General features: G+C 47.7%; 1 protein-coding gene across 4 annotated transcripts in view; it reads right to left on the bottom strand.

Moving 5' to 3' along the window:
• Positions 1-17,433, bottom strand: part of SREBF2 (sterol regulatory element binding transcription factor 2) — a 156,872-nt gene that overhangs the window by 72,675 nt on the left and 66,764 nt on the right. For all 4 annotated transcript variants that reach the window (XM_040359628.1, XM_040359631.1, XM_040359629.1 and 1 more), the window contains 4 exons: positions 15,496-15,717; positions 14,686-14,800; positions 8,553-8,734; positions 7,019-7,211 (listed from right to left, as the gene is read on the bottom strand). In XM_040359628.1, coding sequence (XP_040215562.1) covers positions 7,019-7,211; positions 8,553-8,734; positions 14,686-14,800; positions 15,496-15,717 — 712 coding nt within the window. The remainder of the gene's footprint in view (positions 1-7,018; positions 7,212-8,552; positions 8,735-14,685; positions 14,801-15,495; positions 15,718-17,433) is intronic.

Consider the following 17,433-nt stretch of genomic DNA (forward strand, 5'->3'; position numbering starts at 1 on the left):
CATGTTAAACAGTTAAAAACATGTAACACAGCAAAGCTGAATTGTACCGCCCAAGGGGCAGTCCCTCTGCATCTAGCAGCTCGGTTCGTCAAAAAGCAGTACAAACATAAAAAAAGGAGGGGTGGGTGCTGTGTCCGTCCATGAACTTCAGAGAAAATAATTTTACGGTGAGTACAAAAATCCTATTTTCTTTCATTCATGGACGGACAAAGCTCCTTTATTGACAGTAGGGACGTCCCCAAGCAGTGTAAAAAACAAAACGAGGGGCGGGCACAGCAAGCAAACCAACTTCCCCCTAAAACAAACAGAGCTCCTTAACGGAGGAGTTGCAACCTTAAAAGGCCGCCTGCAAAACTTTGCGGCAGAAGCAAGCATCCCCAGATGCATGCGCATCAACCTTGTAAAAACGGAGTGAAAGTGTGAACGGACGACCAGGTCGCCGCCTTACAGCAGGTCCTGCACTGCCCCAAATAGGGCGTTCCGACGAGTCGGAAAAAGATGGTTTGAGGGAAAAAAAATGTTTGGTGGACAAGAAAGAAATTCTATCTTGTACCCAGATGAAACCACTTTGCAAACCCACTGGTCGGAAAGCAGGGCGGTCTATCGAGCTGAAGACTTGCGCAGGCGAACCCCCACCCGAGAGTCAGGCGGGGGCAAACCTTCATGCTGTCGCAGATTTGTTTGCAGGCTTGTTTGGCTTGCGAACCCAGGGACTCTTTTGTCCCTCAGCTGGCCCTTTGTCGGTCTGGGAACGCTTACCTGCGGGCCCAGACTGATGAAAAAACATGCTTCTGAGCAGAAAAGGAGGGCCCTGGCCTATAGCGTGGGCTCCTTACCCTTTCTGGATTGTGGGAGCAGCGTGCTCTTACCCCCAGTGACATTCTTAATAATGTCCTCCAGCGAGGCTCCAAATAGCATCTCTCCCTGGAAGGGGAAATCCGCCAGAGTATTCTTGGAAGTCTGGTCTGCGGACCTGCATTTTAGCCAAATCAGGCGATGATTTTTTGACTCTCCTCAAAGGGGTAACAGACCCCATGCATTTTAGGACAGAAAAGGCCCTCTGCGGTCGTGCCCATTCTTTGATTATAAACTTATCAAAATAAGTTACGTAAGGAAACCCCTTAGCAGTATGGGCCGGCTTGTGGGACCCAAAAGGGACCGACACCTCAGTCAGGGCCAGGTTAACATAGGGGCAATTGGAGCTGCAGCTCCAGGCCCCTTTCTCAAAATAGGCCCATAGGCCCATTTGCCCAAAAAAATAAATAAAAAAAAGATGATCGACTGAGGATTGTAGCTTGGTGACCAGGGGACACAGAGACACCACATGGGGGGTATGTAGCTGAAGACCATCCCAACAACTGGTCAAAATATGGAGCTCCTATCATTTATGGTTCCGAAGATATAGGACTGCTTGCACAGCCGTCAGAAGCTACATACAGAGCAGCCAGTATAAATACAAGCTGACACACTCTGCAGCAGACAGAGGATGAGATCACAGGGCTTATAATAATTAATTGAGAGTTCTGAGTAATTTTCTAGCAAAAATAACAAACATATTATATATATATATATATATATATATATATATATATATGTATGTATGTATGTATGTATGTATGTATATCTCTATATCATTAAAAACACTAAAGTTAGCACAATTTTTTTTTGCATACTAAGCCAGTGGTCATCAACCCTTTTATCGGGGGCCCAGACTAGAATACTGCAATCACTGAGCAGCATACTATCACCTGTGATGTATTTCAGTTATCTTGCAAACCTGGCCTGTTAGTGGGCCCTGAGGACGGGGGTGATGACCACTGTCCTAAGTGATGCTTTAATTTTTTTTACAGGTTACATGTTTAGAGTTACAGAGGGAGGTCTAGTGCTAGAATTATTGCTCTCGCTCTAACGATCATGGCGTATGTAACCTGTGTATCTAGCTCTGATACTAGCCAGGGCCTTCCCAGGCACTGACCAGTATCTCTCCCCAGCCTGTCCCCACACGCCCTCTCACCTGTTGACCTGTGGATGGTTGAATCACTTCTGCAGTGATTTTGTGTTCTGCCTGTGAATACAATGATCAGTGTTGCTAACTGTAGCTGGCAGCACTGATTGTTTTGGGAAAAACCTGACAGGCTGGTTGTACTCAAGTCAGATAATAGATTGACTTGTGTAAAACCAGCAAGCCCATACATAGATCGACTATGGCTGGTCTCTGCTTAATTAGCATAATTTCAATCCATGTATGTACCGCTTAACCACTACGCATTTCCTAAACATCCTTCCACAAACCTTTAAATTTTTCCTTCCCAGATTCCTTCATCCTTCTCACCTGTACATACTCTCCACACTCCTCTCCTGTGCATACTGCTCACTGTCATACCCTCCACACTCCTCTCCTATATATAGTGCCCACCATCATACCCTCCACACTCCTCTTCTGTACATACTGTTCACTGTCATACCGTCCAAACTTCTCTTCTATACATAGGGCCCACTGTCATACCCTCCACACGTCTCTCCTGTACATACTGCCCACTGTCATACCCTCCACACTCATCTCATGTACATACTGCTCGCTTTCATACCCTCCACATTCCTCTCCTGTACATACTGCCTATTGTCATACCCTCCACACTCCTCTCCTGTACATACCGCTCACTGTCTTACCCTCCACACTCATTTAATGTACATACTGCTCAGTATCATACTGTCTACACTCCTCTCCTGTACATGCTGCTCATTGTCATACCCTCCACACTCCTCTCCCGTACACACTGTCCACATTCATAAACTCCTCTATTGTTCATAGTCCTGGCTGTCATACCCTCCACACTAGTCTCCTGTGCACACTGCCCACTATCATACCCTCCACACTCCTCTCCTGTAGATACTGCCCCCATCATACCCTCCACACTCCTCTCCTGTACATACCGCCCACTGTGATACCCTCCACACTCCTCCTGAACATACTGTAACCCAACCTTACCCTTCACACTCTACATACTGCCAAATATATTTCTCTCCATATTCCTCTCCTGTACATAACGCCCCCCCCCCCCCATCATACCCTCCACACTCCTCTCCTGTACATACTGCCCACGGTCATACTCTCCACACTCCTCTCCTGTACAAACTGCGCACTTTCATACCCTCCACACTCCTCTCCTGTACATACCACCCTCTGTCATACTCTCCACACTTCTCTGCTGTGCATACTGCCCACTGTCATACCCTCCACACTCCTCTCCTGTACATAGTGCCCACTGTTAGACCCTCCACATTCCTCTCCATCACCTGCACACGCTTCCCAGTTTTATACCGTCCATACTCCTCTCCTAGGCCTCTTACCCACAAAAACAGTTCTTTCAAATTCTACTGAATATCCTTAATATTACCAGCTTTAGAATGGGCACACTTTTGTTAGTTCAACTAAAGAAAATCTCAGTCCTCATATTTGTTTTTCCCATTAGTACTTATTTAATTTTGTGATTACTACTGTGATGTATAGAGGAACATAGGGGATCTCAGCTACTCTAAATATAGCACTTGTAAAAAAGTGTCCCTTAAAAATATTTTTGAAATGTTGGCATCTATGCACTTAGGCACCGGGTCAGTAGGGGACCCCATGAGAGGCTCCTGGGATCCTGTGATAATAAAGCGGTAGTAAACTTTACTAACATTACTACTTTTTAGAGGCCCTGAAGTAGGTTATGCCATAGTGTGCAATATTAGCACATTAGGGTACACTTAAATTGTCAGACTGAGCCCTCCAGTGGTGCGATCTGTGATCTGTCTGGTGGGTTACGGGCGCTTCCATCTTCACCCGGTCTTACTTCTGGGCTCTGTGCCTTCGGTCACTTGCGCTGGGCTACGTTGATGTTATTCCCATGCATGCTCATGCACATCCTCTCTCTCTCATCCTCCCTTCCCTTACCCCTCTCTCATCCTCTCTCTCTCTCTCTCTCTCTCTCTCTCTCTCTCTTCCCTACTCATCCTCCAGAGGTGGTTCTGGCCAGCTCAGTAGATTGCTTTAAGAAAGGCCTGGATTCTTTCCTAAATGTACAGAATATAACTGAGTACTAAGATTTGTAGGTAAAGTTGATCCAGGGTAAATCCGATTGCCTCTCGGCGGATCAGGAAGGAATTTTTTCCCCTGCTGTAGCAAATTGGATCATGCTCTGCTGGATGGACTTGTGTCTTTTTTCAACCTGACTAACTATGTAACTATGTAACTATCCTCCCTCTCTCTCTCTTTAATTTAATTTGTTATAACATTTATTTTTGCATATTTACTTATTTATTACTTATAAAAGGCCCGCCAAAATCCTCAGCACCAGGCTCATGATGTTCTTAATCTGGTCCTGACCTCAGTAGATGCCCCCGCCATATCCTCCAGTTTGAGGGTGATAAGTGCTCCAACAAGCATCTTTTTCATGCACTGACCCCGGACACAGAGTCTTCCTCACTGTCTGAATGGCCTTGGTCCGCATCCTCTGACACGTCAGAACAGGGACCCTGTGTAACAGCCAGGCCCAGGTCTGAATCTGAGCTTTCCCCGGAAGATGGTGGGAGGAGGGGGCGTTTTACCCCCCTTGCACCCACACACACCGCTTCCACCTTGGCAACAAAGGATTCCAGGACCGCCGACAAAGCGTCCACAGGTACCGTAGCTGCAGGGGCACCAGTTGACATCACAGCAATGTCTGGGGAAGAAGCGCCAACCTCTGAAGCCATGCTAACCCACACTCACCTGACAGCCACTTAGGGACTAAAGGCAAGGTACACAAAAGGCCCCCCCCTCCTAACTGCTACAGACCGAGGGGCTCCCCAGAAGACTCACCGCCCTGACCCAGATACTGCTTAGCACTGTGGTCCGCTCTCTCTCCTGCACAGACTGTTTCTGAGTTGTTCTGTGCTGTTCGCGCCGTTCAGAAAGACATTTCCAGCGCTAAACCAAGCTAGAGCTACAAAAGGATGGTCGCGGCAGCCTCAGGAAAAAAGCGAGTGAGCTACAAGAAAATGGACGCCAGCTGCATTAGCATTAGAATCAGCGAGGCTACATTAAATATGTATCCTTGTATAAATTTAAAAGGAGAGTAAAAATAAATAAATAAAAAAAAAATAAAGTAAAGTACACCTTTACTAATGATGTAAAACCAAATAGAGACGCTATGTGGGCTGGCAAAAATTAAAAGCTGAGCGCTCTAAAGAAACTCTACGAGGTGGAACCTGAAGTAAAGGAAAAAAGAAAAAAAAAAAAGAACCAGCGAGGCTACAAGATGTCCAAACGTTTCTAAGGTAAAAGAAAAGGCCGCAAACATGTTGGGCCCCTCGAGCAGAGGCCCCCCACATGGCAGACCACCCACACTAAGAGCAGACCCAGGACACACACCGTGCAGCCCCCAGCTAGGACCCAGAGCCCCCCCAGGAGGACCCCTGTGAGGAACACAGCAGGCCAAGCCCAGATGCATGGGGAGGGAGGAAGGGACAGGGAGAGAAGAAGAAAGGGAGAATGAGGGACCCCCTAATCGACCACCCCAGGAATGCACAGCTGTTCCATCCTGCTGAAACAGGGGGAACCCTACTTAACCGGCTGGACGCATTCCTGACAGACCCATCACCGAGCAGTATGGAGTGGCTGTCGGCCACGGCCAACTGTGACTCGGACCGCAGTAGCACGGTCATATGTCTGCCCTGGAGCATAGCTCACTGGCCACCCCTGGAGCAATGGGGTATGTCGTGGCCGACCCAGCGTGTAGCTAAAGGTTTGCTCACGCTCAATGGCCAGACTGGGGAGACTACAAGGATCTATATTATCCAGCCTGTCACCCAGCCGGCAGTTGATAGTAGATCTCAGGATCAAAAAAGTAGATCTCAGGATCAAAAAAGTAGAAAAAAAAAATCTCCAGGACCAATGGTCCAATAGGGAGCCAGGTCCTTCTCCTATGCTAGGCAGAAAAAAAACCTGCTATATGCAGTGAGGGGTTATAGCCAGAGGGACCGGTACTGTTCAGCTTTGCTGTGTTACAGGTTTTTAACATGTCTGCCTAGTCCTCTCCTTATAAACCCCACTGTCAAGAATAAAACCAAAAACCCAATGCATCAACTCATGTCCATTCCATATGAAAAAAAATAAAAATCAAAGCTGAATTATATAAAAGGTGTGATTTTTTTTTGTAAATTAAGGATGCTTACTAAAACAGAAGTGTTAATGAAAATGGCGGCTGGTGGTGCTAGAGACCTTGCGGCGGTCGGGTCTTATGTACTTACCCCATCTAGGTCGCGGGCTCTAACGGGGTGGCGGGCCTCTGCGTCTCCTCCTTCCTTGGCTTGCTGCCTAATATATTCCACTGAATTTTAGATACCATTGTAAGGGGAAAATAAGCGTTTTTCACTTAACCTGTCAGTGGCCATAAAGTTATGGCTGATCGGTGTATGTCCAGTATGTTGCAGTGCATCATTGCATGCATGTTAAACAAACATTATTACTTGGCTTATTTATATTACCGGACTCACTGATTCATACCTCTACAGTGATCTCAGCCATTCCTGCCTCTAGCTTAGCCAGCACAACATGCTTGCTGCTTTCAAGTCTAGGAGAGAATGGGACCTACTCCCGTATGACAGTGCTTGGGTCTATTGGCCAATCGTAAAAAATAATTTATGAGGGCGCTGGACGCATGAATTCAAATGGGAGCTTTTTTTTTCTCCTTAGAAGCGTGTGGTTAGAGCCGAAGGCTATAATTGGCTTAAAAAAAAGGCTGGGCTCAGAGCACTGCGCCCCAAGCCCATCCAGTTGTGTGACAATAGCAAATTAACATTCGCTTTGTCTTCCTGATTCTACTCCCTGCTCCTGAGACCCGACTGGCTAGGAGAAGCGATCCTATTGGCCACCGAGGGGGAGGAGATACTAACTTTGAAGTCTATAGCCCTTAAATTGCATCAAAGTGAGACCGAAGTAGTGCATGAAAACATCTTTATTAATATAATAATATATAAGAGAAATTATGCTTACCTGATACTTCAATACCTAGCATGGTTCTACCTGTTCCATGCTGCATGGTTCTATCAGCGTGCTCAGCAGTGTCCGAGTGCAGCAATGATGTGAGGGGATTAAAAGTCAAGCAAAGGAATGTCATAGCACATAGTAACATCCTTGAGCGGTCCATCATGCCCAATCCTGTGGGAGAGTCTGGTTCATCTTTAACCTTCAATATAAACCAAATCAATTTGGTAAAACAACTTCTGAAATATAAAACTAAAAGTAACACTGATCCATTAAACTAAATAGTGTGACATCCTGTGCGGAGCTCAGTTTTGTTTACCTTCTTTAAATGAGGTTAAAGTGGAAGTAAACTTCCATCTCTTGCTTTTACCTATAGGTAAGCCTATAAGAAGGCTTACCTATAGGTAGTGTAAATATCTCCTATATGCGCTCCGTTTAAGAGATATTTACTGCACATGCAGCCAGTGATATCACTGGCACATGCGCTCTGAAGGAACGTCTGCCCGTGACGTTCCTTCAGAGCCCTGTGCCATGAACGGTGGCTCTGGCGTGGGAGTGACATCACCCAGAAGAAAGAGGACTGAACATGGGAGCGTCTGCAGCGTTGACATCTTGGCTGGAAGAGCTTTGTTTTAGGGAAGAGAAGAAAAGTAACCGCTCAGATGAACCAAGGAACTTTTACTCATTGGATCCAAACCGTGGGTGCCGGCAATGCAATTGATGCAAAATTGAAGAGAAGAAGCTGGGACAGCCGCACTCCAAAAACGTTCTTTTTTATTAAAACTGGTCACAGAACATCACACGCCACAGCAAACTATCAGGAAAAGGCTAACGCGTTTCGCACTGTGCTTCAGTGCTTATTCATAGCTCATGAATAAGCACTGAAGCACAGTGCGAAACGCGTTAGCCTTTTCCTGATTGTTTGCTGTGGCGTGTGATGTTCTGTGACCAGTTTTAATAAAAAGGAACGTTTTTGGAGTGCGGCTGTCCCAGCTTCTTCTCTTCAATTTTGTTTTAGGGAAGTTTAGCATAATGTGCTAGCATGTGATGTATACTAGTACATTATGCCTTTACCTTGCAGGGCAAGGAAAAAAAAACGTCCAGCGATTTACAACCGCTTTAAGACAATCAGACTTGGAATAAGTGTGGTATAAGTGTGGTATCCTCTGAGTATGTCACAAAGTGCCTTCTGCTATTATGTCAAAGTCAACCAAAGTGACCAACCATTAACCAAACCGATAAAGTTTATAGAAAGCTTGGTTTAAAAAAAAAAAGGTCATTCATTTCTATTGTTTAAAGAACTAAACTATTAGGTCTCTACATCGACAAATACCAGAAAATACAAGAGTGGTAAATGTAAACTGCACAGGTTTCAGAAATCTATACATGTTCATGTTATGAATGGGACTATCTGAAACATAAAATAAATAAGCAGTTATTAGAAATCAACTATAAAACTACATTGAAAATTATTTTTGTGTGTGATGTATTAAATGTGTCTTTAATAGAAATGCTACTGCTTGCCACTGAATAGAAAGCCCACCTTTTCATCATCAAGGAGAGGGCTTCCAGGTTCTGAATCCACAGAGTAAGGGGAGAAGACAGCAGGAGAGCCAGAGTCAGAAGCTGGCGGAGACATCATTAAAATATTTTGGTTGAATTCGTCCATCTTCATTTCCATGCTGGTGTCAACCAAACTGCTCAAATCAATCCCTTTCAAATATTCTGAAAAAAAAACATAAAATGAATCCATGAAATACATTTGTAAAAACGAGCAAGAACAATCCGCACATGTTCAAGAAGGTGTTTTGAAAAAGGAAACTTTTGGCATCTTGAACATGAGCGTGGCATCCTCATATGGATTATATTAGGCATTTTCTTGGTCACTTAAAGGTTTATACAATTTAATCACTCTGGGGGTTGATTTACCAAAGGAAAATAGACTGTGCACTTTGCAAGCGTAGCTGCACTCAGCAAGCCCCAGAATATAGTAAATGAGGGAAAGCTCTGCCGACTTCCAAAATCACATGCAAGCAAAAAATAGGATTTTTGTACTCGCCGTAAAATCCATTTCTCTGAGTTCATGGACGGACACAGCAGCATTGACCTTAGGGTTATATATCCTTCCCTTCAGGAGAGACTAGGCAGAAAAAAACAGCACTTCAAGTGTTAAAACACATCTCTCAGTACGGCACCTCCCAGGGGGCCGGTCCCCTGGGTACATCCCACTTTCTTGCATCATGCAGCCTCAGTTCGTAAACAAGCAGTACAAACAAAAAGGAGGGGTGGGTGCGGTGTCCGTCCATGAACTCAGAGAAATGGATTTTACGGCGAGTACAAAAATCCTATTTTCTCTTCCGTTCATGGACGGACACAGCAGCATTGACCTTAGGGACGTCCCCAAGCAGTGTCAAAAAATTGAGGGGTGAAAAAAAAAAAACACAGCAAACCAAGCTTCACCCCAAACAAACCAGAGGTCCTCAACGGAGGAACTTCAACCTTAAACTGCCGCCTGCAAAACCTTGCGGCCAAAAGGAGGCATCCGAAGATGCACTCACATCCACCTTGTAAAACTTTGAGAAGGTGTGGATTGACAACCAGGTCACTGCCTTACACACCTGTAAAACGGACGCCTGATGGCGGAAAGCCCAAGAGGCACCAATCGCCCTGATCGAATGCGCCGTGACCTGAAAGGGAGGCGCCCGCCCCTTTAGGGCATAGGCCTGGAGCACGACCTGTCTGATCCACCTAGAAATGATGGCCGACGAGACCGCCAGACCCTTCTTAGGACCGGTCACCGACACGAACAGCGAGTCCGACTTCCGAAACGGAGCCGTAGCAGACAAGTACACCCGTAGGGCCCGAACCACGTCCAAGGAATGTGAAGTGGCCTCCTTCGAGTTTTTCGGCCGAGGACATAAGGATGGCAAAACAATGTCCTCATTAATGTGAAAAGCCAAAACAACCTTTGGGAGGAACGGCGGCTGCGGCTGCAGCACCACCTTATCCTTATGGATGACCAAGTAAGGAGCCTTGCAGGACAAGGCCGTCAGTTCAGATACTCGGCTGACCGAGGTAATTGCCACCAGAAAAACCACCTTCTGGGACAGAGTCAACAAATGAATCTTCCGAATGTCCTCAAACGGAGCTTCTTGAAGCACCGAAAGGACTAAATTCAAGTCCCATGGAGGCAGTGGAGGGCGCACAGGAGGGGCCTCATGCCGAACCCCCTGCACAAACGTACGCACCAGGGAGTGCGCGGCCAGGGGTCGCTAAAAGTAGACAGCTAGAGCCGAAATCTGACTCTTAACCATACTTAAGGCGAGAGCCTGATCCACTCCACGCTGTAAGAACAGCAGAATCCGGGACATCACGTATGTACGGGGTGCTATTTCATCTCTTCACACATGGCGATGTAGGCCTTCCACGTACGATGGTAAATCTTTCGTGAAGTAGACTTCCGTGCTCGTAACATGGTAGAAACCACCAAGCCAGACAGGCCTCGATCCTTCAGCACCTGGCTCTCAACAGCCACGCCGTTAAAGCCAGCGACTGTAAAAGCAAGATCGGACCCGGCGACAGAAGATCTTCTCTCAGGGGTAGATGCCAAGGGACGTCTGCCACCAGACGCACCAGGTCCGTGTACCAGGGACAGCGTGGCCAATCCGGAGCGATCAGGATTGTTGGTATCCCCTCGGCTTCCACTCTGCGCAGCAGGCGAGGAAGAAGCTTCAGAGGAGGAAAGGCGCAGATAAGTCAATAGTGACCCCATGGTGCCACCAACGCGTCTGACGCGTCCGCCCACGGATCCCTTGACCTGGCCACGAACCGTGACACCTTCCGATTGAGACGGGACACCAGAAGGTCCATGTCTGGAATGCCCCATCTTTGGCACAGACTCTGAAACACCTCCGGGTGTAGCGACCATTCTCCTTGGTCTAGCGTGCTCCCCTGATGATTGACGTACGCCACGGCCGTGGCGTTGTCGGACTGGATCCTGACCAGTCGGTCCTGCAGACCCAGAGACCACTTGGAGAGACACAACTTGATCGGAGCTCCAGTACATTGATTAGTAGGCGGGACTCCTGAGTCCAGCGCCCCTGGGCTGACTGGACACCCCAGACACCCCCCATCCGGAGAGGCTGGCATCCGTCGCGATCACGGTCTATTGGCACGGCAGAAATGATTTTCCGGCTCGAAGTGCCGGAGATGTCAGCCACCATACTAGGGAGGACCTGACTAGGCGACTCACCCGAATCTGGTAATCCAGAGACGAAGGGAGCTTGTCCCAACGTGACAGAATCTCTTTTTGCAATGCTCGAGTGTGAAATTGGGCATACGGCACTGCTTCGAAAGAGGCCACCATCAGACCCAGCACTCTCATGCATAAACTAAGCGACGCCCATTTCTGGGTCATCAGCCGCTGCACCGCAGACTGCAAGGTCTGTAGTTTTTCCGTTGGGAGGAAAACTCTTGCCTCTGAGGAGTCCAGGACTAACCCCAGGTATTCCAGCCGCTGAGACGGTGCCAGTACTGACTTCTGGGTATTCAATAGCCAACCGAATTCTCGGAGGGTTTGACAGGTGATAGACACGTCCTCTTCTAATTCTGAGCTTGAAGAAGCTCTCAGAAGAAGGTCGTCCAGGTATCCTACGATAGCGATCCCGCGCTGCATCAGCAGGGCCAGAATCGGAGCGAGAACCTTGGTGAAAACACTTGGAGCCGAGGCCAGGCCGAACGGAAGGGCCACAAATTAAAAGTGGTCCTATCCGATCGCAAAACGCAGAAATCTCTGGTGTTTTGCGCATATGGGGATATGCAGGTACGCGTCCTTGATATCCAAGGATGCTAGGAAATCCCCCTAATGGAGCGCTGCTACTACTGAGCGAATCGACTCCATCCTGAATTTTTGCACTTTGACAAAACAATTGAGGACCAGGATTGGACGGACCCCATCCTTCTTGGGGAGTACAGACAGATTGGAGTAAAACCCCTGAAACCGTTCCGTTGAGGGAACCGGCACAATTTCCCCCTGACCAGCAAATCCTGGACAGCTCCTGACAGACCATTCCGGCGACCTGGAGGAAGCCAGAGGTTGGAGGGAAAAAATCTGTTTGGTGGGCAAGAGAGAAACTATCTTGTACCCCGAGGAAACTACTTTGCAAACCCAACGGTCGGACAGAAGAGACCTCCACCGAGCCGCGAAGCCGGCTCTCCACAGATGCGGGTCGGGGGCAGACTTTCATGCAGAAGCAGGCTTGTCTGCAGGCTTGTTGGGCTTGCGGGACCAGGGGCGCTTTTGCCCTTCAGCGGGCGCTTTAGCTCCCTGAAAACGTTTTCCTGCCCCACTTGGCACACAAAAAAAACGCTTGGGGGCAGTAAAAGAGGGTCCTTGCTTACGGCGAGGCTCCTTTCCCTTCCCAGATTGTAGGAGCAGGGTGCTCTTACCGCCTGTGGCATCCTTTATGATGTCATCCAGGGACGCCCCAAAAAGCCGCTCACCCTTAAAGGGTAAGTCCACCAAAGCCTTTTTAGAAGACTGGTCCGCAGACCAACACTTCAGCCACACGAGGCGGCGTAGTACCACCGCGGAGGCCCTGGAGAGCAAGGGGAGCGTATCCAGTGCCGACTCACAGACAAACTTTAGGCCCTGTACCAACTGTTCGGCCAGGTCCACAGAGCTCAGAAGCATTCTGCGCCTCCAGCTCCTGCAACAAGGACTTTGCCCGTTCAGTAAGTGTCTGCGACACCAGAGCCCCGGCCAAAACCGGTCTCACCGCCGACCCCACTACTGTGAACATGAAGCAGGCCACAGCCTCAACTCTCCTATCTGTGGGATCCTTAAAAGCGGGAGCCCCTTCCACAGGCAACGTGGTAGCCTTGTTTAGCCTGGACACAGAGGGGTCCACTGACGGAGGAGAGACCCACTTTTTAAAAAGTCCTCCTCAAAAGGATAACGGACCGCAAAGTATTTCGGAACAGCAAAAACTTTCTGCGGCCGATCCCATTCCTTGTACAACAATTTGTCCAAAGGAAACACTTTTGCGGTGCGGGGTGGCTTGCGGAACCCAAAAGGGACCAGCATGTCCGATGCCTCCGCCAAAATCCTCAAGTTTGAGTATCCCGCACCGCAGTGATAAGAGCTCCAACAAATTCCTTATCATGCGCTTAGCGTGTGGGCTAAGCCTGCATCATCTGACATAACGGAACCAGGGCCAGATGCAATAGCAGGGCCTGATTCCGTGTGAGAGACATCCCCAGAAGCAGGCGCAGGGAGGGGGCGCTTTTTGCCCCCCTTCTGGCCACTTGCCGCCTCAATCCTGGCAACAAAAGCCTCAAGGACTGCGGCCATAGCATCCACTGAGGTCGCAGGAACAGGGGCACTAAGGGTTAACTCTGGCATGGTTGGGGTAGAAGCCTCCGGTTCAGACTCCATGCTGACCCACCTATGTATGCCGCCCTAGTACTGCAAAGCAGGACCCACAGGCCACCCTCCCGGCCGCAACAGAGAGCAGGGGACCCCCCAGGAGACTCACCACCCCGAACAGAGTGCAGTGCTGCTGAAGAGCTGAGAGCGCTGTCCGTGCTGTGCCGTCCCTCAGGAAGTAAGTATTCCGCTGGCTTTTGCGCCGTTATTTCAGGCACTAGAGGCCAAAAACTTTTCCAAGATGGCCGCCGACATGCAGAAAATGTGGGCTACAAGAAAATGGCCGCCGATACATAGAACCGCGACCCCGGTAAAATGGTGGCCATATACATGTTTTAAAAGCCCAGTAACACACAGCAGTCCAGCACATACAGCACCATAAATGTAATAAAAATCGTCACAGCCGCACCACCCTGTCAAGGCAAGGGGATACTACTCCCCCGTCCTGCGACCACCGGCTGGAGGCATCCCAGACAGAACCAACGTCTGCTTGCGGCATGGCTGTCGGCCCGGCACACTGTGACTCAGCCATAGAGACCGGTCATATGTGCGCCCTGTAGCATATAGCTCACTGGCCACCCTGGAGCAATGGGGCATGTCGTGGACAGCCTAGCAAAAGGCCGGCACACGCTCGATGGCCGAACATGGGGGGACTACAAGGATCAAGATCCAGCCCGTCACCCAGTCGGCAGTTGATTGTAGATCCCAGGATCCAAAAATGCAGGAAAAATTCAAATAAAAAAAATAAATAAAAAATAAATAAATAATAATTAAAAAAAAAAAACGCAAAAAGTCTACAGAGCACATGGGCTCCAGAAGGGCCATGTCTTCTCCCAACGCTAGGCAGAATAAAACTGGGGCTGCATGATGCAAGAGAGTGGGATGTACCCGGGGGACCCGCCCCCTGGGAGGTGCTGTACTGAGAGAAGTGTTTTAACACTTGAAGTGCTGTTTTTTTTCTGCCTAGTCTCTCCTGAAGGGAAGGATATATAACCCAATGCTGCTGTGTCCGTCCATGAATGGAAGAGAAATACTGTTTATTTTCCTTGAATGCGATCGGGTTCTCTTTGTAAAGTGAAGTTTTACCTAATTTACAAAGCTATAGAGACACTATATTTCCCTTTAGTAAATGAACCCGTGTTTATTCTACTTCCTGTGGCCCAACCTAGTCTTTACTGTCACTAGAAAAAAACAGACAGCTTCAAATCTGTCACTACAGCCATTGTAATTTCAGGCACATTTTACTTACTGTTCTTTTGATTAGCCAGCTTAAGTGCCATGTTTTCCTGACGAAGTTTCTGGTTTGATTGCTGAAGGTACTTTATGTAATCAATTGCTTTTTTCAAAACCCCCGATTTATGCATCTGAAAACACAAACACAGTTCTAGGTAGACAGAGCGCGCGCGAGACAGAGAAAGAGCGCGCGCGAGACAGAGAAAGAGCGCGCGCGAGACAGAGAAAGAGCGCGCGCGAGACAGAGAAAGAGCGCGCGCGAGACAGAGAAAGAGCGCGCGCGAGACAGAGAAAGAGCGCGCGCGAGACAGAGAAAAAGCGCGCGCGACAGAGAAAAAGCGCGCGCGCGAGACAGAGAAAGAGCGCGCGCGAGACAGAGAAAGAGCGCGCGCGAGACAGAGAAAGAGCGCGACAGAGAAAGAGCGCGACAGAGAAAGAGCGCGACAGAGAAAGAGCGCGACAGAGAAAGAGCGCGACAGAGAAAGAGCGCGCGCGAGACAGAGACAGAGCGCGCGCGAGACAGAGACAGAGCGCGCGCGAGACAGAGCGCGCGCGAGACAGAGACAGAGCGCGCGCGAGACAGAGACAGAGCGCGCGCGAGACAGAGACAGAGCGCGCGCGAGACAGAGACAGAGCGCGCGCGAGACAGAGCGCGCGCAAGACAGAGCGCGCGCAAGACAGAGACAGAGTGCGCGCAAGACAGAGACAGAGCGCGCGCAAGACAGACAGAGCGCGCGCAAGACAGACAGACAGACAAAGACAGAGAAAGACAGAGAAAGACAGAGAAAGACAGAGAAAGACAGAGAGGCAACTGCTTGTCCCTTACCTTGGCATCTGTTCCCATAACCAAGTCTTTGAGTTCTAGGATTTTATCATTGATTGAGGAACGATACCTCTTCTCAATGATATTGTGCGTTGTCCGCCTTTCACCCTCCTTTGGCACCTCTGGCTGTTTGAGAATACCAGGCACTTGCTTGATAGGCATCTTTTCATGTCCCATCATAACTGGCATCGTGGTCAGAATAGTTCCACCTCCTCCTACCAGTGTCTAGAAAAAATAATTTTTTTTTTTTTTTTAGGAAAATCCAATTTTCAGAAATGCGAAAGCGTTCTGCGATATGAACATTCTGGTTAAGAGCAAATAAGTTACAATCATATTTTTGAAGTTTAGTGTTTATGTGAAAGTGATGGCTTAGATCAGCTGGAAAATACTTGATTCACAGGAAGTATCAAAGCATTTTACACACATTAGTGATGCATCATAACATAAGATTATAAATTCTCGTGTTCATCTTGAAAGTGACATTGATTCTCACCAGTACTTCAAAAAACACACTTAACATTAATGCCATTATATTTTTTAACTAAACCCAGTCATAAATAAAAATAATAGCTGAATATTAACGGGTTAGAGATGGCAGTAAATAATACTTGCCCCTAAAGGACAGCTTCATTTTTTGAGAAATTGCCCTTTAGAACTCACATTTACCCTCTTGATAGAAACCCCACCCAGGCCCTTCCTGATGGCTGGCTATGTACTTCTCCGAATGGCTGTGTCCTGCATGAGTACAGAACAGCTATAGGAAGAAAGGAATGAAGCCACAGAAAGCATTCAAGTAGGCGCAGGTCTTTGGCATCAACACAGATCATCACACGGAGAATCCAGTAGTGCTTGAATGATGCAGTTACTCAATTAAAGTATGTGAGCCCTTACCTTGTAAAACAAACCATTCCGTTTAAAATAGAAATGAAAGACAAAAACGCATGTGCTTGTATGTATGTATGTATGTATGTATACATCAGGTAAAATAAATATTTAACATGACACCATTTTTTTTTCAAGGTATGTGTAATAAAATAAAATAACACTGCCAAAAAGTATTAAACACAAAGGGAGGTGCAAAAAGGCATGGAAAGCCAAGACATTAGCTGAAATCTATCAGTAATTAGGAAGCAATTCTGCCCCTTGTTAGTGCAAATCGTAGGAGTGCATCGGGCTTGTACACAGCGATTTGTGGGCGCGCCAATGAGCGGGTTCGGTGGACTATGTCCGCTGGCCATCCGAGATCGTTTCCGCAGTGACACAGCAGGGATCTGCCTGTGTAAACAAGGCAAATCTCTCTTTTACAGGGGAGATCTCAAAGATCCTGTCTTTCTGCTATGCAGGATCTGTGTGTTGTCCCAGTGAGCCCTTCCCTCATACAGTGTGAGGGAACACACGGCTAACCCTTTGATTGCCCCAGATGTTGACACCTTCCCTGCCAGTATCATTAGTACAACAGTACATATTTTTTAGCACCGATTACTGTAGTAATGTCACTGGTTCCCCCAAAAAAGTGTCAAAAGTGTCCGTTAGGTGTTCGATCTGTCTGCCGCAATCTCTCAAAAAAATAAATAAAAAATAACCGATTGCTGCCATTACTAGTAAAAAAATAAATAAATAAAAATGCCAAATCTATCCCCTATTTTGTAGACGTGGTAACTTTTGTGCAAATCAATCAATATAGGCTTTTTGGGATTTTTTTTTTGTTTACAATGTAAAAATAAAAAAGCAGCAGAGGTGATCAAATACCAACAGAAGAAAGCTCAATTTGTGGGGGGGGGGGGGGGACGACATCAATTTTGTTTGGGTACAGCATCATATGACTGCGCAATTGTCAGTTAAAGTGACGCAGTGCCGTATTGCAAAATATGGCCTGGTCATTAGGGCGGTAAATCCTTCCGGGTGTGAAGTGGTGAATATCAGCTGGTTCAGTCTCAACTG

The sequence above is a fragment of the Rana temporaria genome, chromosome 7 (assembly GCF_905171775.1).
Source record: "Rana temporaria chromosome 7, aRanTem1.1, whole genome shotgun sequence".
Classification (NCBI taxonomy): Eukaryota; Metazoa; Chordata; class Amphibia; order Anura; family Ranidae; genus Rana; species Rana temporaria.